General features: G+C 40.5%; 1 protein-coding gene across 1 annotated transcript in view; it reads right to left on the bottom strand.

Moving 5' to 3' along the window:
- cdh8 (cadherin 8) overlaps positions 1–27,595 on the bottom strand; it is a gene marked incomplete at both ends in the record, with an annotated part of 94,340 nt that overhangs the window by 46,006 nt on the left and 20,739 nt on the right. The window contains one exon of the mRNA XM_083969279.1: positions 12,334–12,628. Within this exon, the coding sequence (XP_083825405.1) occupies positions 12,334–12,628 (295 nt within the window). The remainder of the gene's footprint in view (positions 1–12,333; positions 12,629–27,595) is intronic.

Genomic DNA, 27,595 nt, shown 5'->3' on the forward strand with positions numbered 1-27,595 from the left:
TTTTTTTCTTTCCTTTTGTATGTTCACATATACAGTATATCATGATGTCTCTTGGCTTTTAGGTTCTTCATTCTTTCTTTTTCTTATCTCTCAATCCATCAAGATTTTATTTTAAATGTTCGCTAAGCCTTTTCTCAATTTTGTTTTCCTTTTTTTAAAAGCAAAGGCCAAAGCAATGTCAAACTGAAGGAGGTAGGTTTGGACTTCAGTAAGTCTTCCTTCAAAGGTTTTCAAAAGTTTGGATAGGGCCAACAAAATTACTTTTACAACACAAGTCTATTTACTGTAAGTAAAATGAAAATATCAAGAGTTCTGTTATTTTCTACAACAATGGACCAAGAATTCAGACATGACCTGTATAGCCCACCATCGTGTTCCTGCTCACAAAACTCCCAGCTTTAAAAGTCTGCTCCATCAACCCTCGAGTTAGGTCACCTGATCAGCTGCACAGCCCCATCATCTGACCCTCATTGCTTAGCAACCACTTTGGTCTAAGGTGAAACAGAAACTGCGACAACACTGCAAAAGAAGGCAAAACTTTACTTGATGTCGGATAGTGCTTAAAATATTTAATCTTATTTCCCAGACTTGTTGACTGCACCTCCAGCTCCTCCAGACATGACACTGAGCCACATCCTTTATTTCAGTGTCAGATTGGGTGATCAGTTCATTTTGTCATTTAAAATCAACTTTATCTGTTGTATTCTGACCTCTTTGACAGTGGGAGTTCATTATTAATGCCTCATTTATTAAATTGCTTATAGACATTTATCTGCCATTAAATCCTCATTCATCGCCAAGTGGTGTTCATGTTTATTTCTTTAAAGCAGAGACAGAGATCCCTGCATCAAAAGTTTACTAACTTTTGATTGCAAAACAACTTTGCCTATTTAGGGAAGGTTTTCGCAATAGTACGTTTTACGTTTTGAGCTAACATAGCTTCTCAGTCATATTAATACTTTGACTTTTCTGTCTAAATGTAATGTAAAAAATAGACACTATAATCAAATGTATAACAATGTCTTAGGAATATAAATGTGTGCAATGTATTGTTGAGCAAAGAATTACATGTAGGATATGAAGGTGGTGAATTGTTGTACATTGTATGAAGCAATAACATATTCAAGGCCATTCTATGCTGTTCGGTATTTGTGTGCTGAGGGTCAGAAGGTCATGGTCTGAAGAGAAGCTGCTGTATATCAGTGCTACTATACCACACCTGTCTTACTAATATTCTTATTTTTTATACACTACATAACCAACAAACTTTACTAAATGATGTCAAATACATAAAGATGAATACGAAAAAATCTTCCATCATGTCCTGGCCACAACAGTAGTCAGAGTGTTCTGCTCTGTGTCATCTTACAATTTTGTGCACTCTCACACTGCGGCATCAGAAGGGCAGTGAACAGAGGCTGACTACAGGCTGTGGTCAGCGCACACACAAGAATGTGCCTTTTGACAGCTGGCTCACGTTAGGGGTGAAAAACGAAGGCTGCTCAAGTCATTAGCTAAGGTATCAAAAGCACAATTGACAGCCCTTCATTACCAGTAGGTCTGCACTGAAGCTTCATACAACAGAGGCATTTACAAGTCATGTGATGTGAAGGCTATAAAAGAGTGAAAATGATGCCTTCTGTGGCTCTATGAGGGTTTTGTGGTGCCTGAAAATATTCTCTACCTATGAGCTTGGAGACTAATGGAAAGCCTGTATTATAGTGAGTGTGGTGTTCAACAGACATTGGCATTCACCAGTCACACAGGTGTAGGCTAACAAGAGTTTATTTTAACATCCGTGGAATCTGTCTTTTGAAGCTGAACCAAATTAGGACCTACAAAATGGGATATCTCAGTCTATCCCGCATTGATTTCCTGTCTTTCTATTACAAGTCTCCAACTTTATCATGATGCAACACCACATCACTGCGGTGAGCTTTTAAATTTAGTCATCATAATAGGCTGTGTGAAATTTTCATTGTGCACAAGCTGTCTCTAATACTGCCATTAGTGGCTGATCAGACATGTGCAGATTCAAATCCAATGCCAATAGATAACAAAGGCTTTGTCACCCGTTCTGTCCCAGTATCAAACACGTTACAATTAGAGCTGTGACTTACCATCAGTTTAATCATTGTTCAACCTGCTGTTTCTACTCTCTCAAATAATCCATGCATGATTTGGTCAGTAAAACTCATAACATTGTGATAAATGTCCATTGCAATTCATGGACAAGAACAAGGTTTAAATACGTTTGGGTTTTTTTAGTTAGAAAAAGCAGCATATTTTACAAATGAGAAGCTGGAATTGAAATGTTTCATATTTGTTGCTTGCAAACCACAATAATGAATATCACATCAGCTACTATGTGATGTTCCGTCAAATAAGAGTGAATGGTTCTCTTTCAGTGAGACACTGTGAGATTTTCCTACCACACTCTTTACACTTTTATTTTCAGAAGGTGAATCACTCACTGTCAGTCAGTCAGTCAGTCACAGTTAGCCCTCTGCCCACCAGTGGCCACCAGAGGACATGGCAGTGTCTTCAGCCACACTGAAACAGGAGCAGTTCCTCTCCTCCTGCAGTGCTGCTGAAGTGAGGATGTGGTTGTCCTTGTTTTCACTCTCAAACTGATTAACTGACCTTGATGCAGTGATTAGCGGTGTATGACAGCATGACACCACAAGAAGAGGCTTACACGCGTTTCAAGGCTGTAAAAACCTTCATTACACACACTTAATTAAACAGGACAGTAACCTGGGATATGAAGGATTATGTGTTTTTGAGTAAATGTCTCTCCGTGTGTAAATTGTAAGACCACTGCTTTAAAAAATAATAATAATAATAATAATATTGCATGTAGCCAAATGATTTTCATTTTTAACCTTTGCTTCCTTCACTAGTGTTAACCCTGTTACATGAAATCTATTTAATCACATCCACTCAGCGCGGCAGCACAGAGGGTGGCATCTCTGACAGCCTCAGCTTTTTGCATCCCCCTTATCACTGCAAAAAAAGAGACACACAACAGTTTGCACACATCGTAACACAAACGCACATATGCACACCCTCTCTCATTCACCTTTGCTTTCATGAACTTTGTTGGTTATTCACATCCTTCCTTTTCATTTTCCTTCTCTTTCTACTTCATGGGCACAGCAAAAAAAAAATTGTTTGAGAAACGACACCGTGGCTACAGAAAATGGCTGCTTTTTGTCCTTAGTCTCATTGAGAGTCTTTTGCTATTCATTGGGGCAAGGCAGCCAGGCCAGCGAGGGAGGCAATCTTATGCAGATCACATTGAAGGGCTTCATTACCTAGAAGCCAGCTACTTTTTGTTCTCCCTCAAGGGAAGAGTGAGAGAGAGCATTAGCTTAGCAAAAGAGGGAGATGGTGAGCAAAAGAGAAAGGGAGGGATGAAGTTCAGAGAAACAGAAATAAAGTGTGCAAAAGAGAGAGAGAAAGAGGGAAAGAGGGAATGGGTTACAAAGAGAGTGCGTCTCTGTGGGTTACACAAGGGAACAGGGACAAATTACACCTGAACAACAGCATCTTTACAACCGTATGGAGGCTTTATGCTAACACAGAGATGGTATGCGTTTTAGTACACACATGGGCTTATATGCACTTGTGCATGTGTAAAGTGTGTGCATCTGATGTATATCTGCCTGCATCCTCTAGAAAAGAAATAACGCCCCAGGAGGATCTAAAGGGCTTACAGTATATGACTGATGATGCTCCACACATATGGCAAGGGTACAATGGAGAATAAATAACACTTGATGAATTACTAATACACATTTGTATGTGCTATTGAACACCTGACACTGGTGTGTGTATGTTGCTATTTTTATAATTAGCTTTTTGCTTGTTTGTTTGTTTTTTCTGTCCTGAACAACATGTTTTAGGCTTAGGGGAACACCTGACTTACTATTTTTTCTATATAGTGGTTAAATGTAAAACAAAAAGATGCTGATGACTTGCTTTCAGTTGCTGGGTGCAGATAAGAGCAGTGAAGAAAAAGTCACAAGGTTACTGACAGGTGACAAGTATCAAAGACACAAAATGAGGTGAAAAGAAGCAAGCCCACAAAAAGATCCACACACACACACATACATGCACGCACACACAGATACACAAGTGCAGATGCCATTGCCAAATGAGGTGAGATAGATAGGAGTAGCAGGTTATTTACAGAGAAACTCCTGCATGTCAGTTAAATCCTTTCTGCCTTGGAGGCCTGTCCTATCCCCATTTAGCATGGCCACAGAAAAGGGCAGGCTGGCGTGCACGCTGGCTGGCAGTTAGACAGGCCTGAGAGAGTCAGAGCCTTGGCCAGGTTCACTGCTCTGACCTCCTCTCACCCTAGCTCAGCCTGTGAGCCGCCCACCACCATCACCACAGTGCCGGTTTGCCGCGTCCCTGCCCAGCCCAGGATACCGCTCGTCAGATGTGCCCCAGCCCAGCACTGGCCCAGCTGCCCACTATGTTAAAGGGCCAAGGGCCCCCTGCCACTCAGTCCATCTGCCAAGCTGCAGACCAGAGTCTAGGATCAGAGAGGAGAGAGACACAAACACCAGACACTCTCGCTCTTAGCTCTTTGCTCAAAGCTCAACAGAGAAATGCCAGATAAAAGATGCACTATAAATGTGCTTCCTTTTACTTATGTGGGTTGCTATGACCCTGAAATACTGCTAGGGTTTATACAAATTAAACTGCATTTAATGCATTTAGACTCAGATTTTCCAAGGCCACGATATGCTCAAGATTTACTGCAAGATCAGCAGAGTACAATAATATTTTTTAGGTATATCTGGGAAGGGAATTTTTTATAGAACATCTGGCCCAAGTGGAGCATGAAATGCTCTCAAAATAGCCCAGCTTTCCCTTCATTGATCTCAAAGATGGAAATGTGTAGAAGAAGTAAGCGGTAGAACTAGAGATAGATAGATAGATAGATAGATAGATAGATAGATAGATAGATAGATAGATAGATAGATAGATAGATAGATAGATAGATAGATAGATAGATAGATAGATAGATAGATAGATAGATAGATAGATAGATAGATAGATAGATAGATAGATAGATAGATAGATAGATAGATAGATAGATAGATAGAGTAAAAAATAATATTACACTTTGTGTTGGTTGGTGGTTATTAAATCATGCATGATCACAGTGAGATTTCTACTGTTGCAGTGTCTTGGGTCTTGGAAGTATGAGACGGTTAGCTCTGATAAAGGTCTGCATCTTGCTCATTTTCATACGTCTCCCCTTGATCAAGTCTGCTCATTTATCGTCCAAATCTGTGATGACAAGCCTTTACATATTTTCCCAGCTGCCGGTGGTGATGAGAGCGTAATCAGATACATCATTAAGGCCCTACATCGACGGCTGTGCCTGTTAGTCCTGTTACCCACACCCATAATAACTCTGAAAATGCAAATCAACTCCAGGTAATCTATTAATGTCACTTCAATTTTATGTCTACGCTCCAATTTAGCAGATCTTGACACATTTTGGCGAGGATCCGTGCTCCCGTACAGGTATTCATTTCGGTGGTGGGGTTTCTGAGAGCACCGTCCATGCGAAGAGGAGACGGGCCATCTGTCTGCGTGCCCATTTATTAATCGCCCTGATAATGAAGCACACTCGCAGCCCAACACTCCTGGGGCATCTCTCACACGAGCTCCGATCCTGGCAAAACAACGTTCAGCAAGTTTGTTTCACAGTGTAGCAATTATTGTCATTTGCACCCCACTTAGTGCGGGGAGGAGGGTCTAGTCACCTCCTCCTAATTACCTGAAGCGTCACTTCAGGACTTTGTAATTTCCAACTACATCGCAACCCCCTTGTTAGCTGCAGAAGGGTAGCAGAGCCTCATAATTCCAGCATATGGTCGACAGACATACGGGGGGAATTTGTCAGCTTGTACTGGCCTTAAAGTCAGAGACCCCCATTAACAGCAAAACAGGATCTACTAATCCTGTGAGATCTGTGCAATCCATGGAAATGAATTTTAATTTGAATCATGGTGGGGCACAAATAAGTAACAAATTCCCTTTTAATTGAAGTGACAGTGAAATATAATTATCTAATGAATATACTTGTGAAACTGAGAGCATAGGGGAGATGAAGAGAGGTAGAGTATATCAAATATTCATTTTATTAAATGGATTGATAATGATTTGAATTTTTATCCCTCAATTAAAAGACAAATCACATTACTTGCCTGAAGATTAAAATTAAAAGAAAAATTACAAAACCGCTGAATTTTTGAAACATGTTAAAAAAAACAAAAATCAAGAAACTGCTACATTTGACTAAAGCTGTGCTAATTGATATTGTTAATAACAATGGATCTGATGAGTCTGTGGAGTGGAAGTGCTGCTCATATTGGCTCTGTGGTTCCTGCCCTGTCTCCTATTGTACATCACACCAACACGTCTATTTTGGAAGGAAAATAAAGCTGACTGGCTTACTATATATATATTTTTTATTATAAAGGGGGGCATATATTACATTATGCAAGTCATGAATTGCTGACAGGGAATGTATCAGTAAAATCTTCAAAACATATTTCACTTTCATCAAACTTCCAACCAAATCATGATTGAACTTTTCATGGATATTTTCAGACACTTTTTTAGTGAAGATGAGAGAAAGACTTTCTGCTCAAGACACGAGTTCACTAGCTTAACAGAAAACACAATTTATATATGCCATTAATCAAAGTGCTTCTGTTGGCTAAACCTAACCATGACAGCACTCAGGATGCAAACCCTGATCTGTGGCGTTAAAGCCCTGCACTTGTGTGATACATACTGAATGTGTACCTCATTCATCTGAAAAATACCGGGCAATAATGATGTTGTTCATTAGAACATAAAATGGACAACAAATATTGCAGGCGATAAATGTAATTTATAGGAAATAGGTTTGTACTGCAGCACTTTTTACTACAGTGAATGAAGATTGAAACTAATGTTGTTATAGAAAATGCAAGAAAATGACCTAAATTCCAATCATTTTGAAGGCACGTGAGGCACATTGGGAGAGAAAATGCTTTTAATAATAAGATAACGTGACAACTCATACACAATGGGACAAACCGGCTAGTTGAAAATGCAGTAACACAAACACATTTAAAATTTGTAGTAATAAGGGTATAAATATGGGTTCTCAGGCAGGCCATAGATAAATAGAAAGGTCATAATTCCCTAATTTTAGTTCATTTTAGGCTGATTATTCTGCATTAATACATTTTTATTATAGGCCTAAAAACTGCAGATGCTGCACTGCACCTCTGGATCTTCACAGGCTGCTCAGAGGAACTGGAGTAAATCTACCAACAGCATACAGTATGTTCTCATCATATATAGAACATACTGATAAGATCCATGCATTTGTTATTCTAGGCTGGACAAGTGGAATCCCTCATCAGCAGGCTGAACTCAACAAGTCTCTACAGGCTCTCCAGCTGATGCAAAGTGATGATGCTCGGGTACTTACAAGAACTAAGGGTTCAAATCTCTCCCATATTAGTTTCTGTGCACTGGCTAAATATAATTTCAAATCACCCTCCTCACCCACAAAGCTTTTAACGGTCAGGCACCATCATATCCTAAAGTGTTCCTAGTGTCCTAGCACCCCTCTGTGCTCCCAGATTGCAGGCGGACCTGTGTAGTCTTCAGGTGCCTGGTTCCTCTACTGTGGAAGCATACTTCTGCAGAGGCAGCCATGATAAAACTTCCCTCTTTGCCAGTAGTTAGGCTGGGCTTAGGTTTGCCTTGAACCATCTCCTTGCAATGCGGCTATAAGCCTACAATGCCAGGGGGGCTTCCCATGATGCACTGAGCTTGTCTCTCCATCTGTACACATTCATGTCTCATTAATTTATCTTCCTAACTCTCCATCTCCTCTCCCTTGTAGGTTGTGTTTTGTTAACTCATTCCTCTTTGTGGTTACTATCAGAGTCCACCTCTATTATGTAAATACTACATAATAATAACAATAATAAAAATTATATATATATATATATATATATATATATATATATATATATATATATATATATATATATATATATATATATATATATATATATATATATATATATATATATATATATATATATATACTGTATATGTACCATTGGCAGCAGTGTATCTAGAGGGATTGTCATGAATTGATTTAGGTGCTTTATTATCAAATTATGCAAAAAAAACGGAATAACCAAGATGCTACTCCATTGACATTTACAGATAACAGGATGACCCTTATCTTACAAGATAGTTCTGACTTGAAATCATTACTTCATCTAGTTTGCTGCCTGTAGCAGAGAGTGCAGAAACTATGGTGCCAAGTCCTGCTGCAGATTACCCAGAGTACAGTGACAGCAGCCTGGGCAGCACAGCCATTTAGTTGCAGTGTCTCAGCTCTCTTGCCACTGGACTTTAAATTCTGTTAATTCTATGTCCAGATTTTATAATTAAGCCCTTGGTTCCTAACCCACAAGCTCCTTTCCAGCCTTTTTTTTTTTTTTTTCCAAATTGGCAGACAGACAATGTTATTTTTGTTTCTTTTAGTGCTCAGACACTAACAAAACATGAAAATAAGTGAGAATTTAACCTGACTCATGACTCCACATTAATGCTAATATTGGTCTGTGTCTGCTGAATGATAACACATTCACCACACAACTTTATTCTTCATAATCTTAACGTGTTACTCTGACTCATGAAAATAGCAATCAAGGTCTGCAGCTTTAGAACATATTTGTTTCTCTAATAGTTACCAAAAAGCTGCAAACGTTGAACCCGAAAGTCAAATCCAAGACTGCAGTTCCTCAAATGACCACTAGAGGAGTGAGTCAATCCCCGTAGCCTCACCTATGAAATGGGCTGTATTTACAACAGAAATAAACATGTTTACAGCCTGGTACAAAGCGAAAAGACAACTGGGTGGATTTTTATATACAGTATCTCACACAAACTTTGTTAAGGCTGACAGTTTATCATGTAGGACTAAAAATATATTTTGCATTGAATAACATAAAATTTTAGCTCGTGTCTTTTCAAGGTGGGAGAAAAATTGTGTTATTTTACTTCTATGTTTGCAGTAATTAGCATGAATCATTGAATGTTTTCAACATACCCGGCTCACTAGCCCAGCTTGTTAACTTGCTATATCACGTGCACTCTGTGTTGTTGTTTTTTTCTCCTTGACTACAGCACGACATAGCAGCACCTCTCTGAGCAAAGCGGCCACACAATTTCAAGTGAAAACAGTGTTATAATGGATCACTAATGAGATCAAACTCTAGTCTGACTGTCCTTCTCTGCTACAGTACGGCCACCACCTCTGCTCTCCACCTCCTCTCATTGTTGCACTGTACTTTCAGAGACAGTCCACTAAACAATTAAAATGGTAGTCACCTTCCTTCTCAGCCATTCAGTGAAATGAAAGTCAGAGAAAAGTCACAGAAAGCCACAAGTCTTATCCGACTGGCCCTTTTAAAAGAAGAACAAAAGGTCTTTCTCCTTCATTTCCCATTAACCTCTATGCTCCTCCGCACACAGGAAACATGGTGACCTCAGCGGCCCATGTCACATATCTCATCCGGCTGTGGGGAGCGTTTCCTATGGGGGATGGTGACATTCAATGAGGAGGGGTTTTCTATCTTGCCATATAGTCCTTGACAGATAAAAGGTGGGTGTTGATATTTGTCCGTGGTCTCGGGGATAGCAAGCGGATACATTCTTGTTAAGCGGAGGACCTGGTGAGACATTGATAAAGTCTGGAGTGGAACTGACAAGCAAGTGGATAACATTGTCAGGTGAGGCAGCCTGTTACAGCCTGGATTCAATTTTTTGATTATTTGATGCAGGGGAATTCATGCTTAGAAGAAGAAGGAGAAGAAGAAGAAGCAGAAACATGAGCATATTCACCGTCATACATGATGCCTCATCTCTTACATGTGCTATAATTACATTTTAATGCTTCCCCCATTTCTCCTTGTTGTCTTGGAGATTTGGTCGTACACAACCCAACTCTCAACAACATCCGTTTATTTTAGGCTTCCTTTCCTGCAGACTTTATTAGTTAACCACTGCTCAGCACACTTCCAGTAATCCACTGAGTCCTGCACAAAATTCATATTTCAGTGCGATAAAGAAGAAACACCACTGTGGAGACACGGGTGATTTATGAATACGAAGGCAAGAGAGATGAATGACTTATTGTTGGTTTGTCCAGAGCCTCCGATTGTTCCCAATAATGCCGCAGCACATGCAAACTTAACAAGAGGAAAACTAGCTGCTGAAGAAAAGCCTTTCAAGCAAACAACTGAGCTTTCCTGAATGTTTAATTAATCAGTAGTGACAAAAGGGAACAACAGTCAACAAAGAGACGCTTATTTCTTATGCATTATTCCCACTGGCAAATCACAGAGTGCTGTCAACTACCACTTTCCTCTCTACCCCCATCACTATTGGCTGTCCCCGCACTGCACTGACAAAACCCTTGGAGAGCTACAGTACATTTCAACTGAGATCCAAAACAATGAGCAGCAGGGATCAAGTAACGGAGTTCAGACAGCGAAAGTTCACTGTAATTTTGTGTTTACATGGATACTTTTGCATTGTGTTTTGTTCCTTTTTGTTTCCGCCACAGCAGCAGCAGCTAATAGGAATCAGCCGCAATGATCATAGGAATCATGATGCTCTGAAATCACTGTTACCTCAAAGAGCCAAATGAGAGGCTGCAACGTACAGATGGGATTTACGAAACAGATTCCATTACATACCTAACACCATCTGCCCTGGCATGTTATGTCAGCTTCATGACAGGTAACAAGAGGAAGCTCGATGAGAAAACACAATAACACGCGCATACCGCCCAACAACAGACCTCAGCACCCCCGCTGAACTCCACCAATGTCAAAACGGCATAAAGACACACTCTGATCTCCTTCCTGCTACATTTTCTACATGGCTCCTGCTGCTCTGGGGTCAGTGGCAAAGGTTTCCTTGAAGAAGAAGAAGGAAAAAAACACACAAAAAAAACACAGTGTGCTGATCCACATGCAGGCCTCGCTACCCGGCCTAGATGAGCTATACATGTGAATGATGTGATCATCACGCCGTGGTCGTTTAAATGCATGGATGCAATAAGAGTGTGAATATATGAATACATTAGCATACAGTGAAATGGAAAGTGTTTGCAGTGGTTTGTGTACCAGTTTTGTGGGGGCTTGTAGAATGGTAGCTCATGGCAATTAGCATCAGTCAGCGCTGTCAAACTAAGTGACAGTGTGGTGCTAACAATTTGTGAGTCTAAATGCAAAAAAAAAAAGAAACCTTTATATGCTTTTGTTTGTTTTCAGCTGCTTTGTTTATGATTACAGCAAAATGCTTGAATCTGGAATTACTGTAAGACACCATCTATGAGCAGAATTTTGCTGTGAGAAAAAAAAAAAAACCCATTAAATTCCCACATTCTCTATAACATGTTAATATGCAGTGGTACCTACTGTCAGTCCCTTGTCTACAGTTTTATTTTTTCGTCATTTATGAAATATTATAGTGTGAGTCTTCTAATCTTTCCATAAATATTTGATTGTAAAGTGATCACCGCCTTCTATCACTTAACTGACTGCACACATGAAAATGTTAAAGAAAGCATTAGGAATTCAACATATCCCCTAATGGTCCACATTATAAGACAGCACAGCCCTTAAAGTGAAATATAGCAATTTTCTTTTAAAATCCCTACCGGAACAGTAAGTGAATGATGTACCTACTGTACTGATGTTACGATAGCATTTAAAGAAATGTGCTAATGGTGCTATTTCACCTTCTGCAGAACTCGGATTGTGTGTGAAAGTGTTTTAGTTTAGCATTTCCTGCTTTCCCACTGTTGACTGAGTGTTTTTGTTAAAAACACAACATAAGGCTGCTTGGCACATGTTTTACATATTGTTAGTTGGACTTCTTTGTGAGTGGGCTGTTTGAACAGGATGTGGCATTAGCATTAGGCCGCCTTATTCGGTGTGTTGACACTGATGCCAGTTGTTAAGTCACAACACTGAGCTACGGGTGAAGTTCTAGCAATTTGATGTGATTTATCATTCTTGTATTTTCATATGCCGCGATACTCATAGCGGGCAGGCTTGTAAATAGGCATACTCATTTCCTCTCGCTCTTATTCACTCATTATTTTTTATGCAATAGCCCATTAGAGATCAGCCGTCTTAGAAATCTCACACACTGATTAGGCGGCTGTGTGCGGCACAGACCAGAAATTAAGTCTTGTCCATTGTGACTCACCAACAGCGGACATTTCTGGAACAGAAGCTCGGTATGGGCCCTCAATGAACTGCGGCGGATTGTCATTTATGTCCTGGACTTTGATGATGAACTCGGATGGCGGCTCCAATGGCTCGTCCGTTTCGGCATTAATGACCTGGGCCGTTAGCGTGTACTCGGCCTTCTCCTCGCGGTCCAGCCTCTTCATGGCGTGGATGTCACCTGTTAACTCATTGATGGCGAAGATGGTGCCCGCTCCTTCACCCGCTAGGACATACTTGATGCTCTTGCCGCCCACATCCAAGTCCGTGTGTAGCTGCAATCAAAAGGCACAGAAAAAAAAGGTCACAAATTTAAAAGTTCCAGCTTCATTCCACTGTGTAAACAGATGGGGAGCTTTAATGAATGCAAGTTGATAGGCTCACATTCTACAAGTTATTTCCATGTAAATGCAGATAAGTGTGCAGTATGACTACAATGTGCTGTTTTTGTTGTAGTGCTTTGAATCGACTGAGTGTAGCAGGGATACTAAACATGGCTCAACGTAGCCTACACTTTGCTAAATGAGGCCCGCTGGGGACAATAACTTCATAAGTAGCACAGGAAATGGACCTTAGCCTACATTGTTCCTCGTTATACTTCGCAAATACATCATACAAACACACATTGTGGGGGGATATGACTCCCTACAGTCTGAAATTCACAGAAAAAGCTGGCGAAGTGGCCTGGCTGTGCATTCCATAACACTGTAGAAGCAGAAAAGTATCAGAATTCATAAAAAATTAAAGAGGAAACTCTGCACATGATGATTCATGCTCACAAATAACTAGCCCCAAAGTTACTGGACGATACAACATGTTCCTCATTATTTTTGTAATTACAGTTTCATTAGTTCACTAAAGCTGCATTACGTGCTAGGCTGAGTGGTCGGCTCCCAAACGCCGGACGAGCTGAGTATAACTAATGAGTCTGACAATGCTACATAAGGCCGTTGAAACATCTGTGGGCAGAAGAGCGGGTGAAACCTTCTGCTATTTCAAGTTAAAAAGGTAAATTGGAAGAGCAGCAGATACAGTGGTGTGGAAAGAAAGAGGTCAGAAAGAACACAACAAGCTTTGACATTAGGGAAGCAGAGAACTTTTTTATTTAATTTTAAATTTTTCATTATTTTACATAAACAGAGAAAGCACTCCTCTAACCGTAAGTCACCTTTCATGTAAGCCTCTTGATCCCCAAGGTGAGTCACTTTCAAAGGGGGAGGAGAGAGACACCGAGCACAGCGTTTACAACTGCCAGAGTGTTCGCTGTAGCTGTGACACAACTGGCAGCCCTCAGCTTCTCAGTTTGTATTTTTGTTAATGCTCATCCCTCTCAAAAACACACACATGCACACAGTTGAGCACACAGGCAGCTCATCAAAACATCTGTATTCAGCAGCTTTAATTTCATTTCCTGCCACAGTGTTTCAACAGAGGCTCCTGAGGGAACGCGGTTAGGGTACGGAATAGCAAGGTAAAAATCTGTCGGTGAAAATCCCGACCTCGCAACCCCCCGCAATGTCTTTATAAGCCGCCTTTTATGCATATACCGTCTCTGAGGTGTTGTTTGCAGACACTGACAAAGCACATTCACTTAAATTGTCACACCTTGCACTTTTGTTTTCCTAATTGTGCCATCATTTCACATGAATGATGTAGCTCATTAACACAAATGCCTCACAACATCCTGCACACTGAGAAACTCTTTAAATGAGCTGAAATTAATGATGGTCTGTCATTGACTTTTTTTTTTATCCTATGTGAGACTCATGTGCAGCTGTACGCCTATAGTTCAGCACTGGTTTGACTGCATATGTCTGTGTTTCTCTCGCAGGGTGGCACTTTGAGTATTTGAGCTTGCATGTTCAGTTTGATTTGTGCCATGTATCATACAGAGGAGATTTATAATATGGCAGCAACAATTTAATCCTGGGTGTGCTTGGCAATGACACTGCACTGCTTCACTAGGCACTAATACTTATTAAGTGAGGTCACCATTTAATGCCATGGTCTTAATATATGTCAAAAATATGTCTCAGGCTCTTCTTTCAAGGTCAGCACACACCAAAAGGCTCAACTTTAATCATGAGATGAAAAACGAATAATTCCATGACAAGTGACCAAACTAAATCCGAATGAGAACTTATACAACCTTATAGCTGTATGACCTATGTCAGCAATGAACATCAGACACATATTTTTGTTGATTAAGTTGCCAAACCACAAGACAAATAAAGAGAGTTTAAAATGAAACCTTAGATAGAAAACTTGGATTCAGATTATTTCACTGCATTTACTATGTCTTGTTATAGAATAAAATACTAATTTGGTTGCACAATGAGAGCATATGGGTTCTGTTTTGCCCTTCTCTATTTTAAAAAACCAACCCATAAATCAAAGTTAACCTTTTATACTGCTTCCATAGCTGATAAGACCGCACAATTATAAACACAAAAAAATAAGATTGACAACTAATACAAAAAAAGTAAAAAAATGATAAAAGTGAAACATAACTGATCAAATAGCCAAAAAAGTAAAACAGGTAAAAGGCAAACAAGCATGTAAAACAAGAATAAAATATCAAAGTATAGAATAATTAATTAAAAGTAATCATGCAAAATACATTAGATTAAAGTGTATTGGTATTTTTAATTGCTTATCGGCACTAAAGATAAACCATTTCCATGCTTTACAAACTAGTTATGTTACCAGTACTGATGGTCACTGTCAAAAAAGTAACTCGCAATACAGTATAATGCATCAACACTGTGGCAGAGGCAGAGCTCCACTAACTTGAGCCTCAGTCAGAGTGCGGCTGTCAGCTCAGCTGTGACTCACAGTCTGTTACCTCCTCATTTAAAGTCTATTACAAGACCACTAATGCCATAGAAACAATCATAGTACAGTATGTAATAAGAATGTTATAAATAGTACACCGCTGAGCTTTTTTCATTGTGTGCTGACACAGTCAGGGATTACTGTCTGCCGTATATGTCGCTGTACAAATGAAAAATACTCCCAAAATATCTATCTCTCTCAAAAAAAAAAGAAAAACTCCTGAGCTTGAGACACGGCCAGAAAACATGACCTAGGGTCATGTCGGTTGACTTACACTTATCACAGGTTGGAGAGACGGAAGGAACACCTCTCTTCAGTTTGGTCTTGGTTGTGTAGCGGATGGATGACTTTAAACTGAATACACTAACCCTGATCCTAACCTGGCCATTGACAGAGCATTCTTGTCCATAATTCACCTGAAATCCCCTCATTAGTATCCTTAATCCTTAATCCAAACCTTTAGTAGGTTTTTCAAAAAAAATGGGCCAATAACTGTGAGGTTAAATATTTGGAGGTAGAAATGTTAGTTAGAAGGTCTGGTTTAGATTTGATTTGGGAAACTGGGCTGACCTGGTGGCTCCCCTGAGCACGTACCATACGTGTATGTCATCTTCTCTCTCTCCCTGTCAAAATAAGGCCAAAATTCCCATGAAAAAATAACTTCAAAAAAGATAAGCTACGATAGAGGCCTCAATAACTGATGCTGCATCACTACACTCAATCTTGAAATTGAAACATTTAACTGAGAGGATAAACAGAGGCGGACAAAGTGTTTCCTGACCCTGACAGAGACGGATACAAAGTGCACAAAGGACTCTCACCGTGCCTTGAATTTTTTACCTCCACCCAGGAGGTTATGCTTTTGACCGCGTCTGTTTGTTGGTTGGTTTGTTTGTTTGTCTCTCAGCAGGATTACACAAAAAGTACTGAACCGATTTGCACTGAACTCTGTGAATGGATGGGACATGGCCCAGGGAAGAACCCATTACATTTGGGGGCAGATCCACATCATTTACTATGAATTTCAATTCTTATCCTCTGAAGTTTACCATAAATTGTTTGACATTGGCCCTGGTGGAGGTCTGTGCTCTACCAAGTGCATTTTCTTGATGCCTCTTTTTCTGGACAGTTGTAACATTTAACTTTTTATTAGGTTACCAAATTATATAGCTGTCTAGGCTATAGTGCAGTCTGGCTGACAGGTTAATAAAAAATTGTGGGTGGGTGAATAAATGTTCCACTTTATAAAAAGAAAAGAAAAAAAGGCACACTGAGTGCTTTTCAAGAAGAAAAGTCATGCATTCAATCATCACTTGGCTAGAAACTGCCACTTCAACTCTGAATGCCCTGATAGTTAAGGTGAGCTGTAACCAACTGCAACACTGACGTCTCCTCTAAACAGCCTGGACGCCCTTTATATTATTATACGGTGGAACGCATGAATGGTCAACTACGAGGACAGTGTGTGTGTGTGTGGGTGGGGTGGGGGTTGTCAAAAGTCTGTGCTGTTACCAAAGTTGCCTGGGCGACTACTATCATTTAGAAAACGGGACAGATACACACATGATGATGTTGTGTGTAGCACAAAATGCAGATTTGAGTCACAAAACACTGATAGAATATTCTGAGCACAGGGTGGGTGTTGTTTAGACACACGCATCATTGCCCAGCCTGTGTTTATTCTGAACTCGTCTAGTAATAGTGGTTCTGGTGACACCTTGAATAAAGCCAGAATGTATGACAATTGGCAGGTGTGGTTCCGTTGTGCTTGTCACCAGTGTATACAGTGATTGCATTACTGTATGAATGTGAAAACAAACTACCATAAAGAAGCCATAATGCCATCAGTGAGTGCAGCGTGTATATACGGGCTGTGAGAGTTATTCCGACTCTCGCTTGAGTCGCTGCACTCTGGCTGTTGAGAAGAAAAGACATCCATATATTCCGAAGCTGCAGTTCAGGATGATGAAGAAAGCCTGGGCTCACTGGAATAAAAATTATCCCATGGCGGTATTTTGCAGCCTCACTTTGTGCCAGTACTACTGTGCATGCCCCCACGCACCAGCACACACACACACACACACACCTCCGATTTCTAACCACAACCTCCAATCAGGGGCTGCATGGGACGACTTATCCTGTCAGCGTAGGAGGAAATACGTCAGTCCCTGCTCAAGATGAGCTTTCATGGCAATCACTTGAACAATCACTGTGTCCTAATGAGGAAGAGTGTTCAGATTCCCCAATCAGGCCCAGGGTGTGCATGCTGAAGTGCAGCCCTATAGAGAGAACTTATGATATTTTTGCCGCTTGTCCCAATGGTTAAATGGGACATTTGCTCCTCCTATGTGCACCAGTAGGACTGGAGAAGGAAAAGGAGACTCAAGCGAGAGGGAGGAGATGTTGTCACAATGATGCAGCTTGTCAACTCATGTCTGCTACAAGCAGTCTGCTCTGCACAGTATTGACTCTGGGTCAGAGATTACTTCTTTTTTTTTTATAAATCTAAATCCTATAAGTACTAAGATGGTGAATTTCAGGTAAAGTACAGTGTACGAATACATCAAGGTATTTTCTAAATTCCACATGCAAAATGTGCAAAAGTAAACTATTAAAAGTAAAAGTACTTGTTCAACAGGAGAAAAAATGGCCTTTGTAACTGAGAAGTTATTATGTATGACATTATTAGATTGTTAATACTGATGCAAGAATGTGTAACCACCATTGTTCATTCATTTCAAATAAAGTGTAAAAAGTAAGTGAAAGTACAAGTGTCTTGACTTTGAACATGTACAGTAGAGTGCGTAGCTCCTTTTCACCACTGTGTCTTACAATGCATAACACTCAGTGTTATTTAATGTAGCAAATGATGTAAACTGGCAAAAGCACAGAGCAGCATGAAAACGTGCTGTATAATGCATCACTATGTTGACTCCAAATGTCATGTTTAGTGCGATCCTGATGTGGTGGAGATGGCAGGCTTGTTTAACTGAGGTTGCATGACCAGACCAGGCAATCATAGTGGTGGGGGAAATGTCATGTTAAACATTAAATATGCAGCAGACTGCATGTTGTTATGTAAAATGTATGGGAACCCCAAGGCCATGTGCTGTGTGGACTAGTTTACATAGCACCTTTTGTAACAGCCAGATGTTGACCTTTTTCCATTCACTTCAGTTGTGTTTTTGTTGCTTTTAATGGCCCACTTCTCCTCCTCATCTGGTCATCGTGACCCAGTCCCACAGAGCAAATCTGAAGAATTCATTCAAGAGAGTGTCGCACAGCAATGGATCAACAAGGGGTAATTTATGTCCAAAGTGGTAAAATTAGAGCTAACCATTTTTTCTTCTTTTTTTCCATCTGTACACCCTGAGGCAACCGTAGGCCTAAATAGTTACTCTAGACAGATTCTGCTCAAACATATCTGCAAATTAATTGTAGTTTCCTCCCATTTGTTGGATTTTGACTGTGTTAATTACACCTACATGAATAATCTGTAATTCTAAATATTGCAATAACATTTTGAATGTACGGAACAGATGGTGCGATGCATGATATATGATACACTTAGCTATTCTTGGGAACATTTTCCCTCCAGTCTGTCTCATGGCACGTAGTGTTTTATCAAATTAGACAGAAAAGTTCCCTTCTGGTGTGAACCAAAACAGACTTTTCATTGGAGGAAATCATGGAGTGAACATTGGAAAAGTTTAATTCAGAAATATTGTAGCACCAAATTTAAAGGAAATACAGGCCCAGATTCTGTATCAATATTGTAAATGTAACAGGGTACTCAGGGAAGAGAGAAATGCACACAGCTTGCATTCAGAAACTGAGGCTTTAACGCAAGCTGTCAGGACTTCTGTAACTTTGTGATATCATAACAAATCAGTCACAATCAACAAATTAATTGCATTTGTCCGCTTAAGACTGAAGCTTATAATGAATATTAATTTATGTTAAATCACCAAATTAATGTAGAATAAACACAAATAAAGTATATTTAAATTTAAAGCATAATTTAATGGCTTTCTTTATACTTTGAACACAGTTTCTCTCAACAACTAATCAATGAGACCAATATTTATCTCCTAAAAAGAATTAATGGGACTACGAGGACTTTCAGAAAGCTAAGTGTTTTCACACTACATTTCCCACTAGCCTCCACGCATGCGGTGAAATTCTTGGAGCGGCGCAAGACCGATGAAAGTAAAAGCATTTGCCAAGAATGTTTTCATTAATCAAGAACGAAAATCGGAGGTTCGAAGACGATCAGATACTGTCGTAGTTATGACCATAAACGATACCAACTGGCGACGTTATTCCCATGACAAGGTAAACCTCTAAAAGACCTGCGGGTAAGTTTATTTATTTATTTATTTTATTTTTTTAAGTATATTTTTTGGGCTCTTTCATGCCTTTATTTGATAGTACAATCGAGAGAGACAGGAAATGGGAAGGCAGAGAGAGAGGGGGAATGACACGCAGGAAAGGGCCGTCCGATGTGGGATTCGGACCGGGGCCGCCTGCACAAGGACTATAGCCTCAACACATGGGGCGCCTGCTTAACCCACTGCACCACTCGGTGCCCCGACCTGCAGGTAAGTTAATCGGCTCTCTCTCTTAACCCGGGATGACAACACAGGTTGACTGGCCTATCACATCAGGAGACCAGGCTGCTGCCTCTGATATGACCCGCTGGTCCCGGTCACTGCCCCTACAAGTGGAGCTCACCCAAAATGTCGGAGCAAACTTCCAAACAGGCGTCGTTTGGATAAACTAACCGCATATTGGGAATCTAAATGGTTAATTACTCGCATGAAAAAATATTAAAACGTAATAAAGTGACAAATAACAGCGCAAACCGATGTACCAGCTGTAGCGCTGTTATTTGTCACTTTATTAATATTTTTTCATGCAAGTAATTAACCATTTGGTGTAGTGCATATATATATATATATAGATTCATGATTTCTTTTTTCACTAACAAACAAACGCAGGTTTGTCACAAATGGTTAGAATAATACTCTTTATCCACTGTTGTTGTCCTGCACTGGCCTCAAAGGATTTCAGTCCATGGGGATTTGTGGGTATTCGTTACAAAAGAACAATAATCAATATTGCTCTCCTGAGAGGTCAGACACAGCTTTCATGCAGGGCCAAAAAGGGGCAAGAGTGCCTTGCATGTTTTCCTGTTCATTTGTTATCACTGCAGACACTTGGAAAGAGATGGTGTCATGACCCACATACAAGCAAAGGTGATGGTTTGTAATTGAAGGCATCTCTGCTCTGAAAAGGTGCAGTAATTACAATCAGCACAGACACAGTGTTGTACCTTCTCCACACAGCTAGTTTTTTTTTTTCTTTCTTTCTTCTGTTTCACAGGGAGGTGAATTATCTGCAAAGCTTTCGCCTTCTGCTTTCATTCTGTTTCATTTTCCTCTTGGACAATCATAAATTAATGAGACAAACAAAAGAACAAGACCGTTTGTACTGGATTTGTGTGCTATTTGTACCAAGGTCAATCAGGGCTAATGTGCACTGTGTCCATCCCCTTGCACTTTGAGCAATGGCACATGTGTTGCATTCACAGCCACCGGCACATTTATTGCGTCTGGAGAATAAGTCAAAGCAGCTACCTTTAGTACAAGAGGGCAACACAATTAGATTTAGCCACCCATGAAAAGCCTTTTGTTTGCGAGTGCAGATGCACGGGAGAATGCAATTTTAATCATAGGAGGGTACAATGTCACTGTGGAGGAAGAATGAGGACTAAAACAATTCAGCATAATACATCCAGGCTGCTGGCTACATCGGCTCCCACTTCGAGAGTGACCTATTGTGTGTTGCTGCTAAAACAAGATCGCCTCAGACGTTCCCCCTGCTCACTGGTGTGTGCCTGATACAACCCTCAACTAAAAAAAAAACACATGAAAAAAGATAGATAAATAAATTAAGACTTCAGGTGGAACATGTTTCCAAGTCATGGCAGCTTTACATGTGGAGTTCTGAAGCCAGAATTAAGCTGTTTTCGCAAGGAAAAACCCTGTGATTTGAGCAAAGCAAACAAAAGAAGAAAAAAGAAAAAGGAAAGAAAAAGAAAAAAGAAAAACTGAAATGTTGTAAACAATAAGAAGACAGCCGTGGAAAAGTGTAAATGAGCTCAGCTACGGGGGCTGCGGTGCACATGCTGCGTGTTAAATAGAGGGAGATTTCTTAGCATTAACCTCGACTACTGTCATTACCCTACCTGTGGGCCCTGAAACTCATCGGTATACACAGCATGCCTAAGGTGTGTGGGTGTGGAGGAGGGGTGGGGGGGGGTTCACGAAAAGAAAACAAGCTTAATCAAGGAGCACAACAGTTTTCTCTTTCTTCTGTGCGGCTGACCTAATCAAATCAAGGAATGAGATTGATTTCACGAGGTGCAGATGGATCCCGTAGCAAGTCTAATTCAGTGTGCCGGCTCTCCACTATGATGTGTGTTTTCTCGGTCCAGATGGTGCTGCTCGGGTTTGTAATTCATATTTCAACATTTTACCCCCCACAGCCCCCCTCTCACTCCTCTCCACCCCTCCCTTCCCTTCTTCCTGCCCTCTTTCTTTCACTCTTTAGCTTTTTCCATTTTTTTCCCCCACAAGGTCTTAACAAGTGACCGAATGAGCGTAGACGTGGTTAAGTATCAACAGTCTCATCTGTCAAACACGTGATTCTGTGATCTTGTTAAATGTCACCAACGACACATGCTGACGGGAGAGTTTCATGGTCGAGCTGTTGGAGCTTATGTTTGGGAAAGTAAAGCAGAACAGGAGAGTCCCAGCTTGCAGAGAACATGATTACTACAGTACTTGAAAGCAGCATCTCTGGAAGAAGTGCTCGGATCGTGTTCTCTTTTATTTGCAATCCATCATAAACAGAAGGGACCAATTCTGACTCTGCTTGAATGGTTTATTCATGTGTACAATAGTGGTACACGCTAAAAGCTACAACAAATTATTATGGCTTAAATTGGGGTAAACAATTAAACAAATTGTACCAATGTAATAATTGTATGTAGTGATATTATATTTTAGTGATTTTCATAGATTGTGGGTGGTGTTTCATTTTTTTGAGGGTGTTAACTTAAGTTTCCTACATCACCCAAAAATATTCTCCAAAAATTACTCCATCAATAATATTAATATAAAAAAATATGGCCCCTCTCTGGAAAAACTTAATTTAACTTAATTTGAGCTGTTACAGTATGTGCTGTTTAATTCATTGGAAGTGTGTTGTGTAAGCTGACATAATGTATGTATGTCAGCCCCATGATAGACTGGCGACCTGTTCAGGGTACCCTGCCCTCACTCAATGTCAGCTAGGATTGGCTCCAGCCAAGCTAATGGATGGATAGGTTGTTGTGTAAGCCAGTGCTGCTTCTTCTTTTCTATTATTTCTGCACATGTCTTAAAGTTGCTGCTGGATCACATCATATACTTGTTTGCTACCTCACTTTCACCAAAAGTTTGTATATAATATTGTTTAGCCTTTCTCATGGGTCTCAATCTTCAATTCAGTCTTGAATGTTTGATTGTGACCAATAACATGACAAGTAATTTGACAACATGGGCTCCATTGTGTCATATCATTGGTCATTGGTTCATTCATGACATAGGTAAAGTAGAAATGAGACAAAAACGTTTCTCAAGCATATTTTCCAACTTTCTTTTTGGCAGTAACATACATATACCAACAGCGACTCTGTGATATATGAAACTTCAGAATGTATCATTAGAAAATACTGTCAACAAACCTGCAGGTAGTCAAAAATGAAGTCTAATTTTCATTGAATTACCAATCAGTGTGTTTCAAGGGGTGTTTCATATATCTTATACATAGCCGAGCAGAAATTTCCATAATTGGAAGACATGCAGTGTTGGAGCCATCATTTCGGGCTTATTCCTGCAGAAAAATGCAGATGTGCTCCACAGTGCCTGTTCGAGCTGTCACAGTCATTGTTCTCAACCCGAGAAGCCTTGAAAATTAGCCAGTTTCAATGTCAACTGCCACTGCTGGCAAGGCATGCATTGTTGCTGTTGAAAAATCCTGCAGGTATGTACTGAGTTTCCTGCATCGTGTCTTGAAAAATGGGCTCTGACGCCTTTGGCTTAGCTCTTTTGTTTTGTCTAATACCAAGGCTCCACTGTGGGGGCCTTTCAGAGCAGCAGGATCTAGTACTATTATATTAATTAATGAAGTTCAGTGAATGCAAGTGATGAAGTCAGTCACCATACAAAGACAGAGTCACAGCATCAGATTCATTAGCAGCTTATGGAGCGAGACCAGTTGCTGCGAAATGAAAACAAGAGAAAACAGGATGATGACCTGTATGTGTAAAACATCTAAGAATCTCATCTGCAGTGGGATCAATATCCCAGCGACGTTATTTTGACTAAGTATCTATTTTGTACATCAGGAGATTCTGCCAGCATCCAAACTAACAAAGAGCATCACAAACAAAAGGCTTTGCATGTATCTGCTGTAGTTTCTCCACATTCAAAGCCAACGTCTCCCTCTGTGGGGATGCAGCTTTTAATAGGCAGGTATTGGAAAGCAGTATTTGTTCAGGCCTAAGAACAAAAGGCAGTATAAATGAGGGCTTCATTGGCTATATTAATAATCATCTGTGCCTTCTCCTTTGAGAGGCCTGTGATATCGAGTATCATTAGACATGCAAATAACAGCTCCATTTTCCCGTCCCTGGGATTAGGAAGGAAAGAGAGAAAAATGAAGAAGAGGCATGGCTGTGGCAGAAACAATTAAGCCATCCTCTTCGCGGAAGCACTTGGCAGCCAGCTTCAAACTGGTAAGGGGGGACAGGAGGGGTCCGTTGGCTAGGCAGCGACGTCAACACGCTTGTCTGAGTAAATGTGCAATTGCGCAAAGCATCGCTTTAAGATGTCAGATCACCTTGGAGTGGATGGCTGCTACAAGCACAAGCACTCCTTCTGTGTGTCATGATGCCACTATACGTGTTTCACACTTTGTCTGGAACACAGACCAGTAGATGGAGGGTTAGGGAGGGTGGGATGGGATGGATAGGAGAGGTGAGGGAGGGAGGGAAGGAGGGAGAACAAAGGAACAGGAAGCAGAGAAAAAGTAGACAAGGGGAGAGGACAGAGTCATTTCTGTTGTCTCAGGCAATGACATGTTCCTTTATCCCTTCCCTCGCCCCTTTCTACCATCGAGTGCATTACCACGTCGCTCAGAGACAAAGTCCCCCAGCCTGCCTCTGCCACATTACACAAATATCCTCTCTCACTTACATAATCATATCCTTTGGGCTAAAAAAGGGCCAACCTTTACAGCCCGTTGCACCACTCCAACTACACAAACCCAAGGAGCAGCGAGATTAATCACATCAAAACCCTATAATGGAGCGCCACACAAAATATTTTTAATGTAAAAGTCGTTAACTCTTCTCTTTTGTGCTACAAGCATGGGAATTGCCTCTCACCTATTTCCCTAATCCCCTTGTTACCTCTATTTCATTTTCAAGTTATCCTCATCTCTATACTCTCTTGCCATCACAAAACAAAGCTTGCCAGAACGTGGAAGAAGAAAAAAAAATCAATCTTTGTCTGTTAAAAGGTTACCTAAAGAAAAGTAAGAAAACAGGTTAGGCCTAGGGGGTATTATAGCTATAAGATCCAGCAGTTGAACTAAAGAAGCTTTTTTTTTAAAGACCAATAAAAAGCAGGTAGTTTCTCTGTGTCGGCTTGTAAAACGGGGGAGAGAAGGAAAAAAAATCATTAAAAATGCGAAATCTCAATAAGAGTCTTGGTTTGAAAGCATGCAACCCACAGAGTTCAGTCCATCAACCTGGAGACAAAGACAAGACAGTGAGTCAAAAAGAAAAAGTCAAAAGTGACTTCCTGAAACGCTCACGTCTCCTCACATCTCACTCTCTTTCCTCCTCTCACGCTCTCACTCTGCGTCTTTTTCTGGAATCGCCCGTCGGTAATGTCAACAGAGATTTCACGGCACAGTGCCGGTGCATTGGCCGGGCTCACATTTCCCCTACCTGCGATTTACATCAGAGAAAAGGCTCATGGGGGATTTTCCATGCCAATGGAGGGAGGGGAGTGGTGGCAGTGATGGTGGTGGAGGTGATGATGAGTGCGTAGGGAGGGGGGCAGGGGGAGAGGATGGAGCCAGTACCCTGGGGCTTGACACAGTAAGGCACTCTAACAATGGTGGCGTAGACCACCCGGCTGAGAGATGCTTTTACTGCAAAGAGAACCTGCATGACTGCATTCAGGCCCGGCTCCTTAAATGTCACCATCCTGCTTACACAGCAGCACGTAGGTCTGACTGAGTTATTTCCTGAATGGTTTGGAACTAGAGTGCATGCATTTGTGCAGGCCGATTTTCATGTTTACATGTATATGTACACTATTTAGAACAAAAAAGGTTTTATCCCAATAACAAATTAAGAATAGAAAGAAAAAGAAAATCTAACAATAGACATTATGAGAATAAAGGGAATTCACTGAATATCACTTATATTTCAAGTATGACAATTACATGTAGTAGGCTACTGTCACTTTATTGCATTATTTATTGATTTTGTGTTGCCTTGTGTGTGTTCATTGTGACAGAGGCTACTTTCCCTCCAGGTAATATCTGGTGATTCTCTCCCTACATACAGTAACCCCTGAGACAACCCCAAAAAATAAGGCAAAACCACCCCACTAAAATGAGATGATAAGTGGATCTTCAAAAATTGTAGACTAAATGGTAAATGCACTGCACTTGCGACTGCGCTTTCTCGTCTCATCTACCACTCAGAGAGCTTCACAAATAGCCACATTCGCCCATTCACACATGCATTAATACAGCACTTTTTCCCTTCACATATAGAGCATTCTACTGCAGTATACATGCATTCACATACAGTAGCTGTATATCAGGGACAGTGTTGGGTTAAGTATCCCGCCGACTTGGAGCAGCGAGACTGGAGCAGCCAGGAATCGAACTACAGGCCTTGCGAAGGACAACACCCTCTTAATCCTTAGTCACAGAGACCAAGTTGTGTTAAAATTAAAGCAGAAGTAAGCAGAATATTTGTGTCAATATAAATCTTAAATAGTTCTATCTTCCGACAGCAATCACCTACATAGAGTGTCTGGTCCGAAACACGGGTCTGTCAGTCACTCCGCTCCGCTACAAGAAAACTTCTTGTATACTTCCTTGTATCCTACAACCTTTATCCAATGAGGAGAGAGAACGGTATGAAGGGCTGTGTGTGCAGCCAAGGGATGCGCGTGAATGTGGTGACGTAGGGACGAGGACCAATAGATCCATGACGAGGGCGGGGGCGGGCTGCTAACTCCATCGGCCGACAAGAAGGCAGCCAAAACGACCAGATGGCTTACTTCTGCTTTAAGATTTTATTTTGTTATTTTTAGTGAAAGATGGAGAAGTTACTTAGATTGGGGGTGATTCAGAGTCACTGCCTCCTTTATGAATATGATGTATAGATTTGCTTGTAATGCAATGCAACACTAATGGGAATTGTTCTGTGTCACTCTTTGGTTTTATTTCTAAAGATGTGACCTCAGTGACGGATTGAGATAAGGGTGTGTTGGGAATACTAACCTCTCAGAGACACTGTGAACCCCCTCCTGACCAGAGTTTAGAGTGTTTAGCTGCTGTGTTTTTGTCTGTACTGAGCTGATTAAGACGTGCAGCGTGGCTCTGCATGCATTTCAAGCTGGATGGATACGTATTGATTGTTAAATCTCCAAACTTTAATAAAAACATGAGCTAGATAAATTATATATTTTCTCATATCTGCAGTCACTTTCCTCCACACACACCCGTTTGCTTTGATTTGCTTTTCTCTCTCTGAGATTTGAAAATATTTTTTTTTTGTGTTTGTGAACACTGTACAGTAATGAACACAATTACATTTACAAAAAAAACAAAAAACTGCTGACAGGTTGCTCTGTGAATTAAACACAGCAACAATAGGACTTTTCTTTACTGAGATGCTGCTGTTCTTTTTTTAATATTATCATTTATTTTTAATGTCCAACTTAACAGGGCTGTGCAGCCTTACACAAAATCTATTCACCTTATATAGCTAAGATCTCAGTGATGGTTTGTCAGGAAACATCAGGATCAGTTTTGTTTGTAAATGCTAACATATAGAAAACATGAAAACACACACACACACACGCACACCTATTACTGTAAGTGCTTATAAGACATCTCATAGCAAAACAAGATGTCAACACCATTGCTTTTTTCACCTTGAAACTGTCGTAAACCAATGACAGTCTCATAAAAAAACAGACTCAAACAGCCAGGGTTGAGCACAACCACTTACACTGTGTCAGCAACTGCTGGTTGCAAGCTAAGAA

Source organism: Trachurus trachurus, assembly GCF_905171665.1.
Source record: "Trachurus trachurus genome assembly, chromosome: 3".
NCBI lineage: Eukaryota > Metazoa > Chordata > Actinopteri > Carangiformes > Carangidae > Trachurus > Trachurus trachurus.